Raw genomic sequence first — 26,645 nt, 5'->3', positions numbered from 1 at the left:
TTATCCTCAAAACTACTCTGTGAGGCAGGTTAAGCTAGGAGGCAGTGAATGGCCCAAAGCTGCCAGGTGAGTTTCATGGCTGAGTGGGGTTTTGAACCCCGGTCTCTCCCAGCTCCTAGTCCAACACATATCAAGAAGGCACCAGTTTGGCTCACAGAAACACAGAAAGATGCCTTATCCTGAGTCAGGCCATAGGTCTGTCGAGCTCAGCATTGTCTTCTCTGACAGGCAGCAGCTCTCCAGGGTATCCGCCAGGGCTCTCTCTTAGCAGACTGCCCTAAACAAAGAGATCCACTTCTGCCACAACATCCCAAGAGAACAAAGGACAGACAGATCAATTCAGCTGGCAATCAATTCAGCTGGCAATCTCAACACAGTAATAAGATGGCGCAAGGCAGCTCCCCCTTCCCATCCCCCCCTCACTCCCCCTTTCACCCTGCCTGAGTGCACATGGCTACCCTCTTCCTCTGATCTCCACAAACAATAACAATGGGGGAAAGAGGCCGGAATTTGCAGGGCCTATAATGAATTTGTGGGTTATTATTGACTAAAGGACATGGCAGCTGTTTGGGGAGGGGTCCTCGGGAGATGGCCGCATTCCAAAGGCCTGGCTCATTCATTCCTGGAGAAGCTCAAAATAATTGGGGAGAGGGAGAGAGGACTGACAACATGGGACTTGTTTTGAGTTAATGCCAGGATCACTCATCCTGCTAAGTACTCTGTAGAGAAAGCCCCCACACCCAGCAAATTCAGGGCCCCCTGCTACAGGATTAACCATCAGGGGTTTTATTCCCCCTGTTGAGAAAGGTGTGTCTAATTTTGGCTACCAAATACGTAACAGGGTAGTGGCAAACTTACACCTTCTCCAATATAACACTCAGATAAAATTCTCTCTGCCGAGAATTTTAAAAATTGTGCGGAAGACAGTGTCTGTGGCAAACTGTGTGTGTATTTGTGGAGCGAAAGACACGGCATGAAGGATGGAGAGATATTTGAATGTTGCCCTGAACCAAGGCTTTTAATCCTGTATTAGCACATAAAATGAGAGTACTGACCATGTGTAAGGCATAATTTGCAGACTTGCTCAGCCTGGGGCCTGCTTTCAATGTCAGGGATCAGCAAAAGCAGAGAAAGGCACTCTGCATATGCTCAGGGCTATTTTAATTTTTATTATCCCAACAGAGACAGGAGGTGACCCTGAACATGTGCAGAATGTGTTGTTTCCCATTGTGTAATGACTGAACATGCTCCTGAGCATATGCAGAATGCCTTCCCAGGTGTGCAACCACATCCAGGTCAAGAAATGCAACATCCATACAGGACTGAGCGCCAGCCTCTTCCTCTAGAAATTAAGCACCAGTGAAAAAAACACTGGGATTACATGTGGGAGACCTGAGTTCATGAAGCCAGTCACCTCAGTTGCCTTTCCATTACAAAATAGCTTACCGTATTTTTCGCCCCATAAGACGCACCGGCCCATAAGACGCACCTAGATTTTAGGGGGGGAAATGAAGGAAAAAAATTTTATTTCCCCCCCAGGTGCGCTGCGCTACACCAGGAGCTTGGGGCGTGCGGAGCTCAGCGCGCCCCAAGCTTCTGCATGCCGGCAAGGTCTCCGCTAGCGTGGGAGAGCCGGCGCCTCTCCCAGGGCTAGCGGACCCCTGCGCTAATCCAGAAGCTTGGGGCGTGCTGAGGTCAGCGCGCCCCAAGCTTCTGCATGCCGGCAAGCAGTCCGCTGCCGCCCCAAGCCTTGCGCACCCGGCGGGACCTCCTGCCGGGTGCGCAAGGCTTGGGGCGGCAGCGGACTGCTTGCCGGCATGCAGAAGCTTGGGGCGCGCTGACCTCAGCACGCCCCAAGCTTCTAGGTGCGCGCAAGCAGTCCGCTGCCGCCCCAAGCCTCCCGCACCCGGCGGGACCTCCTGCCGGGTGCGGGAGGCTTGGGGCGGCAGCGGACTGCTTGCCGGCATGCAGAAGCTTGGGGCGCGCTGACCTCAGCACGCCCCAAGCTTCTAGGTGCGCGCAAGCAGTCCGCTGCCGCCCCAAGCCTTGCGCACCCTGCCTTCAGGGCGCCCGACGCTCCGAGAAGCAGGCTGCTATCCGCAGCCTAGGCAACCCTGTGGGACCTCCCACAGGGCTGCCTGGGCTGCGGAATGGTTCCCGAAGCGTCGGGCGCTCTGCCTTCAGGGCGCTCGACGCTGCGAGAAGCAGGCTGCTATCCGCAGCCTAGGCAGCCCTGTGGGACCTCCCACAGGGCTGCCTGGGCTGCGGAATGGTTCCCGAAGCGTCGGGCGCTCTGCCTTCAGGGCGCTCGACGCTGCGAGAAGCAGGCTGCTATCCGCAGCCTAGGCAGCCCTGTGGGACCTCCCACAGGGCTGCCTGGGCTGCGGAATGGTTCCCGAAGCGTCGGGCGCTCTGCCTTCAGGGCGCTCGACGCTGCGAGAAGCAGGCTGCTATCCGCAGCCTAGGCAGCCCTGTGGGACCTCCCACAGGGCTGCCTGGGCTGCGGAATGGTTCCCGAAGCGTCGGGCGCTCTGCCTTCAGGGCGCTCGACGCTGCGAGAAGCAGGCTGCTATCCGCAGCCTAGGCAGCCCTGTGGGACCTCCCACAGGGCTGCCTGGGCTGCGGAATGGTTCCCGAAGCGTCGGGCGCTCTGCCTTCAGGGCGCTCGACGCTGCGAGAAGCAGGCTGCTATCCGCAGCCTAGGCAGCCCTGTGGGACCTCCCACAGGGCTGCCTGGGCTGCGGAATGGTTCCCGAAGCGTCGGGCGCTCTGCCTTCAGGGCGCTCGACGCTGCGAGAAGCAGGCTGCTATCCGCAGCCTAGGCAGCCCTGTGGGACCTCCCACAGGGCTGCCTGGGCTGCGGAATGGTTCCCGAAGCGTCGGGCGCTCTGCCTTCAGGGCGCCCGACGCTCCGAGAAGCAGGCTGCTATCCGCAGCCTAGGCAACCCTGTGGGACCTCCCACAGGGCTGCCTGGGCGGCGGATATCTTCCTGAAGCCTGGAGAGCGAGAGGGGTCGGTGCGCACCGACCCCTCTCGCTCTTCAAGCTTCAGCGAAAGCCTGCATTCGCCCCATAAGACGCACCCAGATTTTCCCTTCATTTTTGGAGGGGAAAAAGTGTGTCTTATGGGGCGAAAAATACGGTACCTCCAGGGGGAAATCTTAAGGACAAAACAGGGGGGGTGGTTTTCTTTGTAGGTTGCCTTAGGTAGGCTTTTGGCTCTTTTCAAACTGCAAGGCCCCATTCACACATGCAGGTTTGTTTGCATGTGTGAATGAGTTTGTGGTAGAACAAATACCAGGCAGGCAGAATTCCTTCTGCCTCAACCCCAAATCCCTTGCTCTTTCCCATAGAAGTGGCTTCACAGACACTCAGCCGGGTGTCATCATGTCATCAAATGCTGAGTAATGGAGAGAGGCACATGAACAGGGGGATTTTAACTCCTCGGGTTAACACAGCATATTCAAAACCCTAGTCTTTTGGGGCATGGGGAGCGATTATTCTTCCACCCTGCCTGCAAAACCTCAAGTTTCCGCTGGAACATCTGCCTTATTATCGCCTGCCTCGTTTGGCACCCAAGAGGGACTTGGGGCTTTGTTGGCAGTGCTGCCCAATACAGCTGCCAACTGCAGAGGGCCTGGCTGGCGCCTCGCCAGCCTGATGGAAACCTCTGCCTCTCCCCACCCGCTCCCCTTTCTCGCAGCACCAGCTGGGGCCCCAGGAGCCTCCCACCAGGCGAGGACGGAAACCGGGCTGCTTTCGAGATACTGAGAGCTATTGCATCATGCAAGGCCTCCTCGTTTCACAAGATGCTGGAGGAGAAGGGGGAGGGAGTAGGCCACTGCTCTTTATATTTGTAAAATGAGAGGGGCTGGGGTGGAAGTCATGGCCTTCCACAATGGAAGGTAATTTACCATTGCCCTACATGAATAGGGGCAGGCTGTGGCTGGAACCCAGCACATACTCAGGGGCACTCTGCTTATCACTGTAGCTTCATTACAGTTCTCAGCTGTGCCTTGGCACCGAAAGGAGCGCCCCTGCCCCTTCTCATGCCAAACAATAGGGGCACAACAGAGAACAGAGCCAAGCCCTCTTCTTCGGGAGAGGACTCCCCCCAAAAGTTTACCCATCTCTTCTCCTCCCCCACCCCGCAAAAAACCCCTAGTGGAACCAAAAAAGTTAGCAGGTATACCAATGAGTCATCTATCCCAACCCCCTCTGTCCCAAGAAAGGATGTATTTTACCTAAAACATCCATTTCTTAAGACGCTCACTCGAGTGTTAATTTAAAAGCTTTAGATAGGGCTCAATCTATATCTGCCATGGCATTTGTTCCTTCCATCCTCTGTGAAACTCCCTGACTCTTGATATATGCTAACAACTAAGCAAATGCACAGCAAGACCTTGAGCACTATGTTGCTCCAAAAGTTTACTCAGAAGGAACGTCCCCCTGACTTCAATAGGACCTACTCCCTAATATTTGTGGCTTGGGGTTGCTGTGCAATAGTGCAAGTTTTTGAGGTTTCAGTTCTATTCCTGCTATGGGCTCAAGTGGCCTTGCTCAAGTCACATTTCCTCTCAACCTTGGTCCCCCATCTGTAAAATGGAAATATGTCACAGGGTGTTTGTGAGAACAAATGCAGTGCATTTGCAAGTTAAAAGTGCTATTAGCTATACATTTATATAAATTAAAAATCAACAGGGTTGGGTTTGGGTCATCCTGATGTATAAGCAACTTCATGCATTGCAGGGGTTAGACTAGATGGCCCTTGGGGTGCCTTTCAAGTCTACAACTGTAAGATTCTATCCCGCCCCCCTGTTGGCAAATACACTGCTTAGTTTTAACCAACCCACTAACACCAGCCTCAAGTATTTAGGCGTGCTCCATATTTACAAAACACATTAATTTGTGGCTGTTTATCCTCAAGCCATGTTAACATTCACTTAAAAGGGGGGGAAAACTCTGAGGAGGAAAATAGAAGTTTTAAGAAGGAGCAGCTATTTTAAGCTCGGCGGTTCATATTTTGTTTTGAAATAGCTACAAAAATCCGTGCCTGTTATAGACATTCTTCCATCACGCAACGGCCAATAAATAAATCTCCCCATAAGGGCAGCTGGAGCATAAAAGGTCCCCACCCCCCACCCTCTCTCTGCCTAATGCTGGGGAACTGAAGGGGTTAATGGTCAGAGGAAGCAGTAAACAGAGGCTGTTCCCTTTTCTTGACTGTTTCATTTCACAAGGTTACTCCAAGGCTTTACTTTTGAACTTTTTTTTTTTAAAGAATCCACACTGTTAGGTCGCCCTCTTCTAGAGAAGCAGAGAGTCGTCCCCCCCTCCACTCTCCCCAAGTCAGCTTTAAATTAGCTCTTGATTATATTTTGTTTTGACATGGGGGGTTGGAAAATGGCCGGACATAAGTAGATCAATTTCAGGCAAAGAAAAAGGCAACCTAACAGGGGTGCTCACACCATCAGCACCCCAAAGCAAAAGGGATCTCAAGCCACAATGTGTTAAAAGTCTGCCCAGAAAAAGGGGCCCAGTTACCCAAACTTTCTGAATTGTGGTACCACAACCTGAATTTTGCAACCTGAGCAGAAGCACAAGGTCCAATATACAAAACTCAAAAGAGTTCTGCGCTAAACAGAGACACCTTGGAGAATGGCACGTGCTGTGGCCCTTTTGTGGAACCCATCTTGGGCTGGAGGACCTCCATCACCACGTGGCATTGGTGTAGAGAGCCCTCCTTTCCCAACTGGCCCTGTTGGGTTAAAAGCCGCCCCCCTCCAATATCCCATTGTCTTGCCACACACAAAGGAACAGTAGCAAAAGCCAGGCAAAGGCTGAGCAGCCAGGGAGGCACAGAAGCAGAGGTGAGAGTCAGCTAGAAAACATGGTCCAACTTTTGCTCCCTGGATGCAGGAATCAGCACAGGGGAAACCACAGAAGGAAGGTTTAAGCAATGTAAGAAAAATAATGGTGAGGAAGGGAGGGGGATCCCCAATGAAAATGACCCAAGGGCAGGGGAGGAGAGAGATGCAAATACCCATTCAGAAGTCTGGGAATGAAATTTCTAAATATCTGGGACACACAGCAGAGCTGTTCTGTGCCCCTTTCATGTGGCATCACAGAGAAACTTGATTGCTCACCCGTTGAAGAATAATAGGACATCTGGCAAGGCGAGATCTGGGAGGGGGAAACGGGGTGTGGGAGGGAGGGTGCATTTTGTTTTAAAAGAGTAAAATAAAATTGAGGGTTTCCTTCAGGGCCACAAGTCGAAACAAGCTTGCCAAAACGCACATGCAGGGTCAGGAAAGCAGATCGAGAATATTTGGCATTTGGCTGAGATCCTTGGCGAGAATATTTATTTGCAAGTCAGTGAAAGGCAAATGTGTTCAAGGGTTGAGCTTGTGGGGGTTGCTAATTTCACTGAGCCTGGAAACTTTTACAAATCAAACCAAATCTGATTAAGAGTCGTACATGTGTGTGTTTTGTTTCTCTCAAACGAACAAACAATTTCAAGGGAATGTTTAAAACATAGAATAACTTCTGAATCTCAGACAGAAGCTTCCCCTCCCAAAAAAGAAACCAACAACATCAACGTACAAAGACACTTCAAAGGGCAAAAAGAGGTTACAAAGAGCAGGCTGCTAATGTCCCAAGATCATGCCCCACACCCCAATATTTCTAAAGCCTTCTCCATTGAAAAGATCATATGCCTGTCCCACAAATGTGTCTCCACCCCCACCCCATCATGCCACAATAGTCCAGCAGCTCTCAAAGGCACCCCAGAACCTTCGCTCCTCTTTCCAGAAGGTCACCCCAACACATCCAGTCCCCCACTAGACACACAGACGCTAGACAAGGCAATGTGAAATGTCCCTCCATCACCCCCAAACTTCAAGAGCTGAGCAGGGACAAACCTTCAAGGCGATCTCCTTCGCACGATCACTTCTCGATCTGGCCAACGACTCTATCCGAGACATAATCCAAGACTGAGGCCAAACGACCCCCCAATCAATCCCCGACTGGGTCTCCCGTTAGGTGAATTGCTGGGGGCGTTTTGGGCATGAAAAGTGAAGGGCGTTGGGGTGGGGAATCAGAACCAAAAAAGGACCAGCACAAGGGATGAATGGATGGATGAGGCTCTCTCCGGAGGACAAAAAGAAGGAGGCAGGCAGCCAGACGGACCAACGCTTCAGGCTTGCTCAGCTCGGCACATCCAACTCAGAGCAGGAAGTTAACTGGCTAAGCTCGCTCAAAACTGTACTCTGTCTGGGCTGTTCAAACTGCATCGCTCCTCCTCTCTCTTGAAAGAGGAGATGGAGGGGGAGGAGGGGACACTCGCTGGTAGCTTGGAAAAAACAAGAGAGATGTGAGCACCACAGCCAGCAGCTCTGATCCTGAAGAACAGCAGCCTGCAGCAGCAGGAGGGTCCTCAGAGGTCTGTGGCACAGAGCTGGGTGGTCCCCGTGTCCAGGACCGTGTGATGCACTCAGGTTTTCAAACCCTTTTGCCCAGGATGCTCACCACCTCTGGAGCCACACATGGATCACTCAAGTGGCACAGACCCTGCAAGGGTACTGGACTCCTTGCCATCTGGAGACTGGGAGAGAGATGGAGCTCCTCCCAAGAATCTCAAGCATTGGGGTGATCTGGACGCAATGCCTCATGTCAGCCAGCCGTGTGAAAGGGTTGAAAGTAGCAAGTGGAGAGGTCGCGCCTATTCCCAGTGCGGTGCTACAAGGTTTTTCCACACACCTGTCACAGGCACATAATAGCCACAATAGGGTAGCAATTTAGCAATTAAGAATGCAAGAAGAGCCTGGCTTCCAGATAAGGCTAAAGGATCGTCTAGTCCAGCATCCTGTTGTCCCAGTGGCCAGCCAAGATATCCCTGTGGGAAGCCCACAAACAGGATCCGAGCACAACAGCTTGTGGTTCCCCGGCAAGCAGCCTACAGAAAAGCATACTGCCACTGACAGTGGAGGGAGCATATAGCCATCATGGCTAGTAGCCTTGTGCATTTTGAATTTATCTTTGCACCTTTTAAGCTGGCCAGGTTGGTGGTCATTGCTTCATTCTATGATATCAGAGCACAATCCTATACACATCTACTCAGCCTTCTGTCCCTGCTCCTGCCAGCGATCGAAACTCACTAGGTACTAGGTGCATTTTGCACCTGGCTATTGGTCACTTGTGACCTGTGTGCCAGGTGGCACCTGACATCTCCACCATCTGGCTAGCTGGCACATAGAAGTGCTTTTTTGCTGCCATGCTAGGATGTGAATCACCTGGCTCCCACCACAGCACTTCAGCAAAAGAGCAGTCTTCTTCTGCAGCGAGCCAGATGATTCGCATAGCAGCGCAGCAGCAGAAAAGTTTTTCACTGAAGTGTGTGGTATGGTTTCATTTTGAAACTGGCATAGCTGAGACCTAATGTGGAATTGAACCTAAAAGTTTAGCAGTATTTCTTCTCTCTTGTCCTGTTCAGTTCTGATGCAGACATTAACTTGAAATGATTTAACAACTGGCTCAGTTACTTTGAACTTATTCAGATACATATTGTGCAGATTGATGTCATCAACTTTTATTCTTGCGGAGTAACTCTGGTGGGAGTGAATATAATGTTGAATATTTAACTAGAGACCTATTTAAAACATGGTGATGGATCCAAAGGACACTGCTTCTTCCTCCATGTCACTCCACTGAACAGGTTTTGCTGAAGCCTGAGAACTTGCAGTTGGAAGGGGAAATTGTAGAAGACCACATAATTGCTTAGGTGCATGCCTGGGGATCATTGGATCTTGACTGTTTTCACACACTAATGCCACATCCTGTGTAGAAATCTATCAGTTATATTTTATCTGCACAATCAGAATGAATTTCAGGAACCAAGGGGCTTTTTTGTGCAGCAGGAGCAGTGAACGTTATTGTTAATTGTTGTAGTTTGTCTTCACTTACCCCACCACACTGCCCTGCTCACAGTTGTGAAGAATATTCTTACATTATGAATGGTCCATGTCACCATTAAGAAAAATAGGTAGGAATGGGCCAATATATATGTGGACTGTCCCTGGATCAAGTGACATTTCTACTTTAAGTTCTCAAAGTTCTTAATCTAGCTCAAGGCAGAGGCTGACTTTGCCACTTCAGGGGTGTGTAGGTGTGTGTCCAGCTGAGCACCCCATGTCTGAAAGAGGAAACATTCCTTCATTTAAGTTTGGGGTTGTCTTTTCCCCTTCTGGTGGCCCTAGCCATATTCCACCTTGGAGCACAACTAAGAGTGACCTTCAAAGGTGGGGAGAGCGAAGCTGGGGCACTCCATATTAGGGGAAGGGCTGCAGCTCAGTACTAGAGCATCTGCCTTGAATGCCGAAGGTTGAATCTCCAGAGACGGCTGTGAGAAAACCCTTCTTCAAATGCCAGCTGTCTACCAGCCAGTTGTAGACAATACTGAGCTAGATGGGCCAATGGTCTGGCTCATTATAATGTGGCTTCCCATGAGAAAGAGACCGGTCTCTGACCCAAGGAGCTTGCAGTTTAAAAGTGGACCACGGGGAAGGCAACAAGATGGATGCAAGGCCTTTGACCCATTTGTGCAAAAGATTGATTGCCACAGTTAAAGGTAACAAACCCAGATTTCCATGTTAATTTTTATTCAGAACTGCTTGCGGTTTCACAAATTATTTCCCCACCTGACCCCGCCCCCTCTGAACTGCTCAACACTTTTTTTCAGGAGCAAAATGCCTGGGTGTTTTGGGGGGCTTCATCTGAGCTAGGCCTCAATCCCAGAACATAGCTTCAAGGAAAACAGTCCTAGAACACATGAAGTGACACAAGAGTGCCTCCAATACGAGCCGAGTGTGCCAATCTCCCCACCCCTCCCGGCCATCTGAGATTAGGGGTCAAACTGCAGGAAGACGACAACATCATAAACTTTTAGAAATTCATCTCTCCCCCTCCCCTTATTCCCATTTTTTTTCTGAGTCTCCTCCACTCTCAAGCCCCCACTTGGCCTCACTGTGTTGGGGAGGGGTTAGGACAGCAACTTACTCAATAATGGTTGGGGCACAAAGCCTCTTGGCTAGCTTGGCAGCTGCTGGAGTAAAGGACTGGCTCTTCTCTGCCTGCCACACCAACTGGACATCCAGCTTTGACTGACCCGGTAGGACGAAAACAAAATGACTCTCTGGCTGAGGCTGCAGAGCCCACCCCTGCCTCAGGGCATTTGACTGCGACTCACGAGGGGGGGATTTCCTTTTCCTTGACCTTCCGGGCTATTCATTAACTGAGGTCGACTGGGTCCCAGCAGCAGCTTCAGCAAAGCTTCCAAACCCTGCATTTTGTTAGGTCGCCCTGTCTCTCTCTCACACCCACACACAACAAGCATGTGCACAGGATTGTTTCAAATTATTGTACTTTCCTACAAGGAGCTCAAGGGGCATCCATGGCTCTCCCTCTCCTCATTTTAGCCTCAGATAGGCTGAGAGAGAGAGAGAGAGAGAGAGAGAGAGAGAGAGAGAGAGAGAGAGAGAGAGAGAGACTGATCCAAGGTGGAATAGAAAAAGGTGGGATATAAATGCAATAAATTAACAAAACAAAAAAAATCCTAGTGATAAAATTGACCCATAGGTGTGGGATAGGGTGTTAAGTTCATTGGAGCACAAAAAGGCATATACTGTACTTTTGGTGGACTCAATATTAATGGGGTGGGGGGAGAACACAGTTCACCGCCTTGAGCTCCTTGAAAGAAAGGTGAGATATAAAGGCAATAACAAGCAAACAGCACTCCCTCTATAGAAGTGAAGCTGTGAGCAAGTTTTACCACTTCCTGGATTTTACAAACTGTCAAAGAACTGCCATGGGTCAGCTTTTGCATGTGACTGGCCGGCAACCCACTATGGAGAGATCAGGGCCTGGCCTACAAACCAGCAGGGTCTGCGGGCCTCACAACCCACCCCCCACCCAAGACTTTGCTGGCCCAGAACACATCTGTCAATCTGGTCATGGGTCATCATAAAGGCTTGGCTGGTCACGTTGTTCCACCCTTGCCATATGTCTCAGGGCAGCAGCTCTGATACAAACAGCCTCCAGATCCACACCACACGTTTAAAACACATGCTTCCCCCAAAAAATCCTGGAAGCTGTAGTTTGTTAAGGGTGTTGAGAATTGTAGCTCTGTGGGTGGGGAAACTACCATTTCCAGAGCCTTGACAACCATATGTCAGGAGTGCTCTGATGGTGTTTCCTGCTTGGCAGGGGGTTGGACTTGATGGCCCTTGTGGTCTATTCCAACTCTATGATTCTATGATTCCCAGGATTCTCTGGGCGAAGGCATGTGATTGAAGTGTGCATTGGGTGTGGTGGTGTGAGACAGTGCTACATCGGTTCATCCTTGCCCTGTTTTTCTATCAAGCACGAGTCCCTGGAGTCCAGCACTTACACTGCTCCCCCCATCTCAAAAAAATGTCCATTGCCCATCTTTTTCTTCTGAGTGATATAAAACTGAAATCCCCCAGGCCAAGTTTAAATGTTGCTTCTCAAGTTGCATAGTTGGAGAAAACAGGTACCCTGCATTACTGAGCTGCTTAAAAAAATATAAATCCTGGCCAGAGATCAACTTGAGGATGGTTGGTGCTTTCTAAAAAAAGGTCCAAGCTCTGTGTCATTCTTTCCAACTAAAGTTGGCAAGAAGGTCCACTCGAGGAAGAATAAAAAATTCAACTCCCATGTCACCCCCACCCCACCCCCTTTCCGTTCCCACCCTCAGGGATTTGGTGTTCCCTCTCACCAAATAAGAAAAGCATAGCCTTCAACATCCAGAATTTTAAGAGGGAGAAGCTAACACCAGCCTTATGGAGATAACTATATTTATCCCGGGGAACATTGCGGTGGAGGAGAACACCCACAGTCATTCTGTTAGGTCTCAAGAGACCAGAGATGGAATCTTCGGCTGACATCAAGCCTCTTAAAAGACAATGCAGAGCAATCTGCAGGTAGTCAGTTGAGGGACTGGCTTCGTAGTCAGTCTTGGAACATATAGCGCAACAACAAGAGCACTTTGGAGCAGCTGCAAAGTGCTTCTATAACTCACCGCCAATTATGCACACTCAACGTATCTAGGATGAGGAGGAGCATTGCTCTGCTGCAGATCAGAATTCTGCCCGCAAAACTCATTTCCATGCCTGGGCTCAGCTCTGCAATATTATGAGCATGTGCAGAGTGCCTGTCCCTCCCCGGTTCCTTGATATGGGATTGAGGGAGCAGGGCTTCCAGATCAGAGGATCAGTGTCAGCCCTCAAACTGAATATTCTAGAAATGAATAATCCACCCAGTTCTGCGAAGGAGCAAAGCTCAAGAAGTCACAACGTGTGGTGCTTCTGGAAAGGCCACAAGCAGGACATGAAGGCACAGGATGCTCAGAGGTGTCCTGCTTCAAAAGATGGAGGCTCCGTGTTGCTGTCATGACTGGTTGCGGTTGCTAGACCCAACTTCCTCCATGGACACGTCAAAAGGTCTTCTAAAGACAGAAAGCGGCTTTTGCCACATCTTGCAGCAGTGTATTCCTAGGATGAGGTATGCACTGTGTGAAGTATTTCCTTTAATCTGTGCTGTATTTACTGCCCCTTAGTTCCTTTGGTGGACCCTGAGCTCTAGAATTATAGGACAGGGATTCCCTCCCCCCTCAATCTACTTCCCCTACACTACATATAATGAGTTGGAAAACTTTTTCAGCTCAAGGAGAGCTGCGTTCCCTCATTGGCAAACTTCCAGAGGCTGCATGCCAGTGGAGGGCAGGGTTAGAGGCAGAAGCAGTCCAGCCCATGAATCGTGGAAAGAAGCTTATATTACACTCATACCAAAGACAGAGACTGGAAAGACTCAGCTTAAGAACTACCGCCCAATATCACTACTTAACGTGGATTACAAAATTTTTGCAGACATTTTGGCAAAAAGATTGAAAAGAGTGTTGATGGAGAAGATTCATAAGGACCAAGCTGGCTTTCTCCCAAAAAGGCACTTATCAGACAATGTGAGGAATATAATAGACATTTTGGAACTACTGGAGGTGAATATAAATACTAAAGCAGTGTTGATATTTGTGGACGCGGAGAAAGCCTTTGACAACATTTCTTGGAGTTTTATGAAGAAGAATCTTCATGGGATGGGGGTAGGCCAAGGATTTGAGAATGGTATGGGTGCGATATATTCTGAACAAAAAGCGAAATTGATTGTAAACAACGTGGTAACTGAAGAATTTAAGATAGAAAAAGGGACACGACAAGGGTGCCCAATTTCCCCATTGCTTTTTATATCAGTCCTGGAGGTTTTGCTAAATATGATTAGAGATGACCAGCAAGTTAAAGGTGTACAGGTCGGGGCAAAACACTACAAGTTAAGAGCTTTTGCAGATGATTTGGTACTTACTTTACAAGAGCCAGATACTAGTACAAAAAGGGTGTTGGAAATCAAGAATTTGGTCAGGTGGCTGGATTCAAATTGAATAAACAAAAGACCAAAGTTTTGGAGAAAAACTTAACAGTTATGGAGAGGGAGAAATTCCAGAATGAAACAGGCTTGACAGTGGTTAAGAAGGTGAAATACCTAGGGGTTTATTTGACATCTAAAAATCTGAACTTGTATAAAGATAATTATGAAAAATGTTGGTCAGAAATCAAAAAAGATCTAGAAACATGGTCAAATTTGAAATTGTCAATGTTAGGCCGAATTGCAGTTATCAAGATGAATGTATTGCCTAGAATGTTATTTTTGTTCCAAACCTTGCAGATCCTTGACAAGATGGATTGTTTTAAGAGGTGGCAGAAAGAGATCTCGAAATTTGTCTGGCAGGGCAAAAAGCCCAGAATAAAATTCAAAATATTGACAGATGCAAAAGAAAGAGGGGGATTTGCCCTGCCGGACTTAAAATTGTACTATGGAGCAGCAGCGTTTTGCTGGCTGAAAGAGTGGATGCTCCTCGAGAATACAGATATCTTGGACTTAGAAGGTTTTAATAATGCATTTGGTTGGCATGCATATTTGTGGTATGACAAAATCAAGGTGCAAAGGGCCTTTAAAAATCATATTGTTAGAAAAGCTTTATATAATGTTTGGATAAGATACAAAGATCTGTTGGAAAACAAAACCCCTAGATGGTTGTCACCCTTGGAGGCTAAGGCATTGAAAAAGCTCAATATGGAGGCCGGATGGCCAAAGTATTGGGAAATTTTGGAACAAGATGGAGACAAATTGAAGCTACAGAGTCATGAGAAATTGAAACCCAAGGTACGAGATTGGCTCCATTATTATCAAATAATGGAGGTGTACAAACAAGATAGGAAAATTGGCTTCCAGGTGGAGAAATCAAAATTAGAAACTGAACTGTTAGAACCCAATACTAAGAACCTATCAAGAATGTATAATTTGCTGCTGAAATGGAATACACAAGATGAAACAGTTAAATCAGCTATGATTAAGTGGGCACAGGACATTGGTCATAACATTATGTTTGCTGACTGGGAATGGTTGTGGAACACCGGGATAAAATTTACAGCATGTAATGCCTTAAAGGAAAATATTATGAAAATGATCTATAGGTGGTACATGACCCCAGTCAAGCTAGCAAAGATTTACCATTTGCCTGACAATGTGTTGGAAATGTAAAGAATCTGAAGGTACTTTTTACCACCTCTGGTGGACGTGCCCAAAGATTAAGGCCTTCTGGGAAATGATATACAGTGGTACCCCGCAAGACGAACGCCTCGCAAGACGAAAAACCCGCTAGACGAAAGGGTTTTCCGTTTTGGAGGCGCTTCGCTAAACGAATTTCCCTATGGGCTTGCTTCGCAAGACGAAAGCCCATAGGGAAATCTCCGGGGACCTCTTTTAAATGCTAGCGGTGGGGAGCAAAGCCTTTCCCCCCCTCCGGCCTTCAGAAGAGGTCCAGGAAGGCTGGCGGGGGCCGAAAGGCTTTGCTCCCCAGCGCCAGCATTTTAAAAGCAGTCCGGGATAGCAGGGAAGCGCTTCCCGCTATCCCGGACGGCTTTTGAAGGCAGGAGAGGTCCGCGAAGCCTGGGCGCGCTGATGTCAGCGCGCGCAGGCTTCGGCATGCCGGCAACTCTCCGCCAGTAGCGGCAGCGCTGCCGCTGCTTGCGGAGAGGTCCGCGAAGCCTTGGCCAGACAGCTTTTGAAGGCAGGCGGGGGGGAGCAAAGACTTTCGCCCCCGCCAGCCTTCAGAAGAGGTCCAGGACCTCTTCTGAAGGCTGGCGGGGGGCAAAAGTCTTTGTCCCCCCTGCCTGCCTTCCCAGGGGCTTTTAAATCGCCCCGGACAGCGGAGAAGTCCTCCGCTGTCCCGGGGCGATTTTAAAATGCCGCCCGCCAGCATTTTAAGATCGCCCCGGACAGCGGAGAAGCCCTCCGCTGTCCCGGGTTTTTTTAAAATGCTGGGGGTGGGAAGAAAAGCCCTTGTCCCCCCGCCCAGCCTTCAGAAGAGGTCGGGGGACAGACTGTCCCCGGACCTGGTCTGAAGTCGGTTTCCCTAGGAACGCATTAATTGATTTTCAATGCATTCCTATGGGAAACCGTGCATCGCAAGACGAAAAACTCGCAAGAAGAAAAAACTTGCGGAACGAATTAATTTCGTCTTGCGAGGCACCACTGTATAATGAAATGAAAAAGGTACTTAAATGTACTTTCCCTAAGAAACCAGAGGCCTTTCTCTTGGGCATTGTCGGCCAATTGGTGTTAAAGAGAGATAGAAACTTTTTTATGTACGCCACTACAGCAGCAAGAATACTCATCGCAAAGTATTGGAAGACACAAGATCTACCCACCCTGGAAGAATGGCAGATGAAAGTGATGGACTACATGACACTGGCTGAGATGACTGGCAGAATCCGCGACCAGGGGAAGGAGACGGCGGAAGAAGAATGGAAGAAATTTAAAATCTATCTTAAGAACTATTATAAAGTTAATGAATGTTAAAATGCCGAGGTTTTGAGAAAGAAAGGGTTACAGCGATATAAGATTAGATTGAAGGAAAGATTAGGAAGACACATGTTTGATAGAATTACTAGAAGTTGCTGAAAAATTTTGGACATTGGGATGCAGAAAGGGGAGGTATGGGGGAGTCTGAGAAACGAGGTTTATGAAAAAAAAAAGGTTATGAAATTATACGTGTTTGTATGTCTTTTTACATGTTTGTATTGTTTAAAATTTCTGTAAAACCAATAAAAATTTATTTAAAAAAAATGAATGTGATTCTGTATAGAAGGCAACATTCCAGCCACCCAAAAGCCAGAGGTTTCAACACACCTGCACATCTATGTATACCCAGTCTCCACCCAGGCAAGGATGGGTTCCTCCAGATGGCCTGTTATGTACTAAGAACATTCATCCTGATTTGCTTGCACAGAGCTTATCTGGAGGTTAGACTATTTACAGTCTTTATTGAGCATTTATTCTGATTTGTTTGTGCATTTATCCTAATTCACTTGTGGGCAGGGGGCGACGGCAGTAAACATCTTCCCATTCACCCTTTGTTTATCCCACACTTTCCAGAGCATTTCCTTGTCACTTTCCAAACTGCAAAAGCTTGTTTCTTTTTTTAAAAAAGTGGGCTTGCTGTGCTAGGGGCAAAAGAGAGATCCATCGTGATATCACAAATCTAAACTCATGGGGTGCACTTGACACCCTCTGCCAAGTCTGAAGGCACCACAGAAGGCATCATCACAGCCAGGCAAAAGCACATGAGGGCATGGAACAGGGACAGTGAGAGTCCTGAGGGCCAGAGACAGATGCCTAGAGGGCCACATGTGGCCAATAGGCAGGAAGTTTCTCATGCTTGATGTGTAACTTTATAAACCTACCCAGTGATTGTCTGCACACCACCTCTCTTCACAAGAGGAGCTTGAACTCAGTTTTACGTTTTGGGCATCTAAAAAATGATGTCCGAACTGACATTGAAATACACATGCATGCTAGTATTAAAATTCTCGTCCTCTTCCATCCTTTTCTGGTATGGAGAAAAACCTGGACGTTGACCGTCTTGCTGTTAACCAGACGGTTGGTGGTTCAAACCCATCCAGGGACGACTGTGGGCCAAATTCCTGCATTGCAAGGGGTTGGACTAGAGGGCCCAAGTTATACAATTCTATGAAAACCATCAGTGCGCATCTATAGAACTTCATCCATTTGCAGGAGGGAGCACATTCTTCAGACCACTCACATTCAAAAGCAACATGTTTAGAAACTGTTATTCCCATTTATATGCCTGTTGTCTTTGTCCATGGAGTTTCTTGGCAGGGATACTGGAGTGGATTGCCAGTTCCTGCTCCAGGTGGATCACATTTGGTCAAAACTCTCCACTATGACCTGTCCATCTTGGGTGGCCCTGCACAGCATAGCTCATAGCTTCTTTGAGTTATTCAAGCCCCTTGGCCACGGCAAAAGGTCTGTATAGTTAAAGCTATGGTTTTCCCAGTAGTGATGTTTGGAAGTGAGAGCTGGACCATAAAGAAGGCTGATCGCCAAAGAATTGATGCTTTTGAATTATGGTGCTGGAGGAGACTCTTGAGAGTCCCATGGACTGCAAGAAGACCAAACCTCTCCATTCTTAAGGAAATCAGCCCTGAGTGCTCACTGGAAGGACAGATCGTGAAGCTGAGGCTCCAATACTTTGGCCACCTCATGAGAGGAGAGGACTCCCTGGAAAAGACCCTGAAGTTGGGAAAGATGGAGGGCACAAGGAGAAGGGGACGACAGAGGACGAGATGGTTGGACAGTGTTCTCGAAGCTACCACCATGAGTTTGACAAAACTGCAGGAGGCAGTGGAAGACAGGAGTGCCTGGTGTGCTCTGGTCCATGGGGTCATGAAGAGTCGGACACAACTAAACGACTAAACAACAACATTCCCATTTAAAGTCCACTACTCCTGGGTTTCCACATGTTGTTAACTGCATTTGCACATATCCCAAATGACAAAAAATGTAAAGCCCTAGATGTGTTTGTTTGAGGGCACCGTCTACATTTATCGCAGCACAACTGCTGCTGCTTCCCTCCCCATCTCCTGATTATTTAGCTCTTCTCCTCTATATTCCCCTCCCAGCCTGCCTGTCAAATGAAGAGTAGAAGCTGCAGCTTTTCAGCCATTCCTTTTTTTTTAATTATCTTTCGCTTCCTGGCTTAAGTGGAACCAGCAGTGGTGCAAGCAATTAATCCCAAAGAGCATTAACAGCGGGGCCTGGCTGCCTTGATTGAAACTCATCGCCCAGCCCTTACACATCCTCAGACCTTGCCCCACCACAATGGCTCCATGGGCCACCTCTCCAGGATTCATTAATATGAGTAATTAAAGAAAGAGCCTTCCCTTGGGGAGGGGGGGTGGAGCAGAAAAAGGAAATTGCAGGGGGGGTTAAGCAGAATAGGGAATCCCCTAACACTGATCTCTGAACCCTACTTTCAATACCAGGGAATAGTCTTTAAAATTAATTATAGATCAGAAAGCACCATTTGAATCCATTGGTTTGGGTCCTAGCCTCCGGAGCAGAAGAAAACAGGCTTCCTCCATCTTCCTTGTGACAGCCCTAAACCCCAATGGATTATTCTCCACTATGAATTATTTTTCTCTATGGCTAACAAAACCAGAATAAAATTATGCAAAAATAAATACTATGGAAAGGTGCTTGATTTACACAATGTACCAAAGACACAGGGTTCAAATATCCTTAAGCATGTACTTTGGGCACAACTGAATTCTGATGGATCTTCTCACTGAGAAGCAGACACAGCCATTTCTCTGTATGACAAAGTCCCTCAAAAATCAGCTCTGTGTCCATTAAGTGCTTGAAATGTAGGAAATAAAACATGAAGGAGCAGTAAGTGGGTCCTAAGGCAAAAGGGGAGCCATCAGCTGGTGCACAGCCAATCTTCAGAAGGAGAATGGAAGCGCCACCAATCTAAGAGAGGGGTGGGAGGCTATGGTATATTTCTGACCAGAAGAGAATGAAAAACTACAAAGAGACAAGGAGGGAGTCTTTCCCTGAGGCCTAAAAAGCATCTGAGAAACATAAAACGAATTAGAGGGAAAGGAATTCGACACACAATAAATTCACTCAGCTCAACAGGACGTGCAAAAGGCAGGAAACTACAACGAAGGACAATGGAAAATGGGTTAGACAAAAGGTGCAGTGTCCTCCCTTTGGAATGTGGGGCCTGCTTTTCGCAGGGGAGTTGAGAGCAAACAAAATGTTTTTCTCCCCTAGCTAGGTGTGCAAGGAGAGGTGGCAGCTGTTGCAGAGATATAATAATTTCCCAAACTTGTTTTATGTTCAGCCACGGTGGCAGCAAGAGGGCACACTGTAAAGGGGCAACTCAACCCAATGGAAAAAGTGCCAAAGGGCAATTCTGTAGTGACCAATGTGACGTTTGGAAGCTTCTTTACATAATCACTGGTGTTTTAGGTAATATTATTTGAATTCCAATTAAGATTAAAATATTTGTGTGTTAACTGGACTGGCTTCATCTTCCCTACAAAAATATTCAAGAAGTATGCTGCAGGTAGTTCAAATGCTTTCTTTTTATTGTGTTTTAAAATATGCGACCAATGTAACAGTTTCACAACTGGGGCATAAATGCAATAAATACATAAATAAGGCAAATGTTTTATCTAAAAGTATGAATAAAAAATAATTTCATCATACTAATGTTTCATGGGCAAGTGTCAAATTTATGGTAATGTTTATTTGAAAGTGTGGGGAAAAGGTTTTCCTGCAAATTACCTGTGGCCAACATAACCACTCTGAGGTGTTTTTTTTTTTATAAAAATAATAAAAAGTGGTGTATAAATTATATGAAATAAAACAAAATTAGGAAATAACATGGCCAATGTAATCTGTGTTAATTAATGGATAAAAAGGTAAAGGTAAAGGACCATGTGGGAAGTTGTAATGTCCAGGGTAATTTAAAGTTAGCTGTAGCAAAACCCTCATGATTTGTTTCTTTTCAACCCAATGTTTTCAGGGAAGACAAACGTTACAGAAGTCCCCTTATTAAGAAGAGGATATTGCATCACCTGGCCAACCAATTTTCTTTTCAATTTCCCTGTCTCAAACTCAACAACAACAAAATTGCCAACCGACATTTCAGCGACTGTTTCTGCTTCTGCTCTTTCTTTCAGGATAGCCACATTATCCACAAGGACATTGTTCTCTGCGTTTGTGGTGTTTTATTTTAAATTATGTTGAAAATTCATCTACATGTTTCGCAGGGTTGTCAAGTTCCCTGAGGTAAGGCAAGAAGAGGCCTTCAGCTCCTGAGGTGAATTTTTATATCTCTAGCTCGGGAGTGGAGAAAACACCCAGTGCCGTACAGGTCACCCAGTGAGCTACACGGACAAGTGAGGATTCGAACTCTGGTCTCTCCATAGTCCTATTCCAACAGTCTAACTCCTGCTGTCTCTCTTCCTCTGAGGCAGCCATCCCCTTCCTGGTTCCTTCACCGGCTGCCTTCCCCTGGCCCCAGAACTGTTCTGCCTCAGACCCTGCCAAGGCCAAAAGCCCCAATTGGCAAACTCCCTGTCTCACTATCTCAGGCCAGCAAAAGTGCAGCTGTTGACTCTTTGCACATTCTGCAGCTGTTGAAGGCACAGGAGCTGTGCCAGAAGCAAAGTGTGGCAATGCCAAGGCCGAAAAGATTGCCTTCTGAGACAAGCCTACCCTCTCGGACTGGAGAACAGAGCCTGTTATGTTGACCAAGACCAGGACCAGGACCAGAGAAGGCTCCCATCCGTAAAGCAGCCTATTCTGTGCCTATTTACTTGAAAGTTGGCAGGGGGTTGGACTTGATGGCCCTTGTGGTCTATTCCAACTCTATGATTCTATGAAGTTTGATTGGGGCACCTGCAAATGACCAGTTTATTGAGCCCTTTCATCTGGATTTGCCTTCATGGAGGTTATATCATAGAACTGTAATGCTGTGAACATTCATCCCAGTATGGTTGCAGGCTGTTGAATCATTCCTTCCTCCCACAATTTTCAATCCATTTCTCAGTCTCTTTCCAAACTGTAATAATCAATATGTATTCATTTTAGAGGAGGGTTTGTTGCATCTTGGGTGCAAGATGGCATTAACCCACTTTAACTGTGTAAACCTAAAATTTACGCTATGCAAAATAGTGACTAGTCTGGAGGCACCCAATGTTGGGTTTGGCTGCTGTAAAGCACCTAGGGATTTGTACAAAAGGTGGCATAATAAAAAATATTTCAAATCAATAAGTGAAGTAAAAGCCCACTAAGCTGAACGGTGCTTCTTTCCATTAAGTTAAGTGTGCATGACAAACAGCTTCAAAAGTGGCACCCAAGGGAAAAGTCTATTGGATGCAGTTTCTCATATCGCTGTAGAAGTGATATGCTTCTACAGCTGCACGTGGCTGAATTCTTACTTCTGTACCATTTTCTGTGCACATGCAAGTGCATTGCAGGGGATTGCTCTAGATGACCCTTGGGGTCTTTTCTAACTCTACAATTCTATGATTCTATGAAATATACACAATAAACACCATGTTTAAATGGGGTAACTGCTCTTGTGCGTAACAACATTGGCACAATGTTCCCCAACCACAGATGCACAGAAACACATCTGCCCCCCACTTTACATTGGGCCTTAAAAGTTTTGGGAGCTCTCTGAAGGTTTGCATCTTATAACTCCATGCAGTTCGCAGAAGGGGGAAGAGATAGAGGGAAATATCATTTGTCTTCCGCCTTCTGTGGGAATTGGCTCCCTGCTTGCTGCAGCCTCCACGCCCACCCAGCTGTTGCTTCAACGGCTGAAATTACAATCTGGCTGGAAAAACCAGGGGAAAGGAGGGAAGGAACTAATCCCCTTGATTCCTCCTAACAGGTGCTCCATAGCAGCAGCATTAGTGATGGAAGGGGATCCCCACCCCCCACTCCAGCCGCCCTGTTCTTCCACTTGCCCCCTAGAGGCCAACTTGCTTGAGTAACCAACGGCTAGTTTGCACTAATAGCTTAGCATGCAGGTCAGTGCCAGGTTAAAGCCTCTTCAAAGAATGTTGCATCTGCAGTTACCAAGCAAAAAGCACCTGGGGTTTGGCTCAGGCCTGTTTGGAGCATGGAAAGACCAACACCCGCAACCAGAGCTCAGCCCCAGGTCCTGTTTTGGACACAGTCCTGTAGTTAACTACTTGTGTGGTTGCCATTGGCGATCTGGAATTTCACACAGGCAAGTCCTTTGCTAGTCCATTTGATTTCCATGCTGGCCAAGGAAGGAGGGAGAGGCTTTGTTTCCTATTAGATCAGGCCAAAGGTCCAATTGGCTAGCATCCTGTTCCCAACAGTGACTGGTCAGATGCTTCTGTGAGTGCCAGTGAGAGCCAGTGTGGTGTAGTGGTTAAGAGTGGCGGACTCGTAATCTGGTGAACCGGGTTTGATTCCCCGCTCCTCCACATGCAGCTGCTGGGGGACCTTGGGCCAGTCACACTTCTTTGAAGTCTCTCAGCCCCACTCACCTCACAGAGTGTTTGTTGTGGGGGAGGAAGGGAAAGGAGAATGTTAGCCGCTTTGAGACTCCTTCAGGTAGTGATAAAGCGGGATATCAAATCCAAACTCTCTCTTTCTTTCTTTCTTTCTTTCTTTCTTTCTTGGCAACCCACAAGCAGGGCATGACAGAGAGGGTAGCTTTCCAGTTTGTCCTCAGCAGCTGACACTCAGAGGTGGACTGCCTTTGGCCATGGAGGTTTCACTGAGCTAGTTGCTGAGGACAGACTTATGCCCCCCCATCAGTGGCTATTCCCCCATCCCACCCCCATCCAGACATCTCCCACAGCTGGTCTGTCACATTAGTGCTGTCCCACCCTGCTGCTATTTATAACAACCTACAGTAAGCCAGCCCACTTTGCAAGAGGAAACTGATCCCAATCGAACCACCCCAAACTTCCCCTTCAGCCCCACTGGGGACTTTTTTTTTTGCCAGCGTGACACTTCCTCCCTGCTTCTGTGGCTGAGAAAGCAAAGCCAGGGACTCCCCACCCCCTCATCAGTAACCTTATCAGGCCCCAGCCTCACTCAGGGGCTCTTCCTGGGATGGGCAGGCCCACTGGAACAACAAATAGACGGTGGGGGTTTTTCTGGCATGTAGGATGGAAGCTACAAGGGGGTCTGGTGAGGAGGGCACTGCAGGGTGGAAGCCCTGAGACTCCAAAGAAATGCAAGTTATTGCCAAAGCAGCAGAAGCCCCAAAGGCTCAAGGCATAGAGCCCTTTGCCAGTTCTTTCTGCAGAAGTCTCAAGGCAAAGGGCTGATGTAGGCATGACATCTAATGTGGAAAACACCGCTCAACCAAAGCAGCCGTATGGGCTGCTGAAACATGAAAGTAGTCCTCGTAACCCCCTCATGGCTGCCACTAATTCACAGGAGGGGTGTGCAGCAGATTTGGGTGAATCCCAAATCTCAAAGCAAAAGTTGGGTACTTAAAAGGGACTTTTGGCTTTGCAGAGGGGAAGCCAGTTCAGTACAAGGAGGCACGAGTTAAAGTGCTTTATGGCACCTCAGCAATCCGGGCATACGTTTACAGACTTCTATCATGTCACCTGTTACTCACCTTTTCTCTAACCAGACAGTCCCAAATGCTGCAACCTTTCCTCACAGGGGAGTTGCTCCATCCCCTTGGTTGTTTTGGTTGCCTTTTTCTGAACTTTTCCAGCTCTACAATAACCTTTTTGAAGCAAGGCAACTGGAACTATGCACATCCCCATTCTGCTGGCTGAATCCAAGGTTGGGATCCCAATGTGCCCCGATGTTTTGGCCACGGGTGGGTGTTCCTGGCTCCACACGTTGCCACAAATTTCATGGGTGTTCCACCCAGTGAGTCCCCACAAAGAACATGCCACGCAGCAGTGCTCCATCCAAACAGCAAGGCCTTGGGAACAAAGGTGGTTCCCTCGAGGAAAGCCACCTGCGGCTCAGGTGGCAAACAAGAAACAACCATGTGCGTGTGAGTCACAGGCTGAAGACTGCAAGGCCCCAAAGGTAAGGTGGAAACACACAGGTGGTGTATAAAACGCTTTTGCCCCTGGCTTGCTGAGCTGAGCCTTAAACCAAGCTGCCTTTCCACTCTCCCAAAAATCAGGCCTTTATCTGCAGACTGACCCTGGGAACCTTGGGTCTTTCCTAATAAAAGATGCTCTCCCTGGCCTGGGGAAGATCCCTGCTTCCCTTCAACTGGGGCAGACAGGACCGTGTGAATGTGAACCCACAGTGTTGCAGCCCAAACACATGGTCTGCCCCAGCAGCGCTGAATTTATTAACTCATTTTATTTCATGAAATTTATACACACCTTGATTGCAAATAAATATACAAACTTCAAAGTGGTTTACAAAAAGATAAACACTAAAATCAATGAAAGATTATGACAATAGGTTAGAACGTACAAAAGGTTAAAATACTAAAAGAGATTAAAATTCGCATCAACTTCCTAACCCTCTCTTCAGAGAACCACCGACTCTTTTGAGGGGAATGGGTGAGGGGGAAAGTGAGACCCCTGCGCTGAGAGCATGCTTCCCTTTGCTTTGCCCCACATGACCAGACCCAGCTCTGCCTGCTTATGAGGACGGGAGGCAGAGCAGCCCCAGGAAGCAGTAGGCGTCAGTAAGGCAAAGGTATTTCTGAAGGACTGAGTCAGAACTACGCCAGAACGTCTGCCTCACAGTGGGGAGGTCTTGTGACGTGAGGGTGGAAAACGCACTAAAGCTCAACCTACCCACGGCACCTAGCACCTTCCCTGACACTTAAAATAGAAGAACAGAGAGAAAAAGTGCCACCAGCGTGAATAAAAGAATAATTGCGAGGGGGGGGGCACAGCAAAGGCTCAGTGGTTTGACGATAGTGGCTGGATGTGGAAGGGCAGAGGAACTGGAAGCCGGAATCCCCTCTTAGCAATGAAGCGTAATGAGAGCCAGAGCGTCAGGCTAGGACCTAGGAGTCCAGCGTTTGAAAACCTGTGATTTAACACTGAATTGGGTTCCCCGCAGATTACCATTTAGCGGGGGTACCTTTACCTTTACCTAGGACCTGACAGACCAGGGTTTGAATCCCCACTCAGCCATGGAGCTCACTGGACCAGTCACTACCTCTCAGCCAAACCTACCTCACGGTGGAAACACTATCATGCATTTGTGTTGGGGTGGGTTGGAGATGACTGGAACCCTCCCCACGTGCTCCCAGGTCCTCTTCCCATTGGTCGGGCTCCTCTCTTCCACCCCTTGAGCCACCCAAGATATAGGTACGGTGATTTTTGTCTTCACCAGAAGGCCTTGAAAACCCAGGCAGAAGGTACCAGGCATGTTAGCTGAACCTTGGAGCTTGCCTCAAAGTGTTAGGCAAGCTGGATGCTAAGTTTATATTTTATTTTACATTATTGCACTCTGCTTATCTCTCGCTCCTCCTTCCTTAATCATTGCTTTTCTAAAATAAACTCTTTATCATTCAGAATACTGGAGGTTGACTGGCTTTTTTTAGGCCATGACCGCCTTATCTCCCACACACCAGGCGCTGAAACTACAAGCTACAAGCTTTCTGCAGAGACTCAGGCTGACTCTTGCATCCAGCAGAGACTAGAGGAAGTCGGCTGGCAAGTTTCCCAATTCCCAGGATAAAAGCTGGGAGGATCCCCACTGCCCTATAGCTTGGAGGCTTATAAGCAGTATTGCCCAAAGGTTAGAGAGGTAGGGGGGTGTTATACAGGGTGGATATACCCAGAGGACGCCATAGCAGGTGATCCCCTGCTACTCCGATAAGAACTGAAGAGCAGTCTGCTAGATCAGGCCGATATCTCATCTAGCCAGCATTCTGTTCTCACAGTGGTCAACCAAATGCCTGTCCCTTCCCCATGGTTTCCAGAAACTGGTATTCAGAAGCATTTCTGCCTCCGACTGTGGAGGCAGAGCACAGCCATCATGGCAAGTAGCCATTGTTAGTCCTCTCCCCTCCAGGTCACGTAGAGCTTTATAGGTCAAAACCAGCACTTTGAATTGGGCCCGGGGGTGGATCAGAAGCCAGTAAGGTTGCATGGAAGATCCATCCCTGCTTAAAGAAACCCTCAGGGACAGTTTATACTTTCAAGGGAATCAAGTGGGTAAACGTTTTCTTGGGCTGAATCGCTTCGACACTGCAGGTGGGAGAAATGATGTGACCATAAAGAGCCAAGGCAGAGCAAAGAAGCCAGTCTAGTTTCCCTTGGCATACTGTTTCTCCATGTGCAGGGAAAGGGAAGCCTTCAAACACACAGCCACCCTGAAGGGCTACAGTCAAGTAACTGCTTGTTTCCCCAGTGACACCATTTAAATCAGCAGGACGTATTACAATCCAGTCACAGATCTCTCTCTCTCCCCCTCCCCACACACAAAACTCTTGGGATTGCTCATGTGGCCGTAAGTTCCAGAAGATGCATGGAGAAGTATTTCCATTTGCCTGGCTCGAACCTACTGCAAATCAGCTTAACTGGGTGACTGTCATCATATGATGGAAGCAGCTATAACTGTCTCCACACTGTCCATCACCCTGCAAACCTCTGCAAATGATTTCACAGGCCAGTTGGAGTGGATCTACTATGAAACTATTGAAGCTTAAG

General features: G+C 47.9%; 1 protein-coding gene across 7 annotated transcripts in view; it reads right to left on the bottom strand.

Annotated features, from left to right (window-relative positions):
• Window positions 1–26,645, bottom strand: part of ARHGEF2 (Rho/Rac guanine nucleotide exchange factor 2) — a 109,900-nt gene that overhangs the window by 50,159 nt on the left and 33,096 nt on the right. Inside the window, exon 1 of one of the 7 annotated variants that reach the window (XM_081175439.1) lies at window positions 10,054–10,077. The exons of 5 other annotated variants lie outside the window; for them this stretch is intronic. Coding sequence is in view for 1 of the 2 variants with exons in the window: in XM_081175438.1 (XP_081031564.1) it covers window positions 6,921–6,983 (63 nt within the window). In the remaining variant the exon portion in view is untranslated. Of the gene's footprint in view, window positions 1–6,920; window positions 7,263–10,053; window positions 10,078–26,645 lie in introns of those variants that run through there. One more of the 7 variants, XM_081175438.1, reaches the window with a different exon arrangement.

The sequence above is a fragment of the Podarcis bocagei genome (assembly GCF_964188305.1).
Source record: "Podarcis bocagei genome assembly, chromosome: 16".
NCBI classification, from domain to species: Eukaryota; Metazoa; Chordata; class Lepidosauria; order Squamata; family Lacertidae; genus Podarcis; species Podarcis bocagei.
Note: the sequence above shows the minus strand (reverse complement) of the source record. Positions and strands in the feature narration are given on the sequence as shown.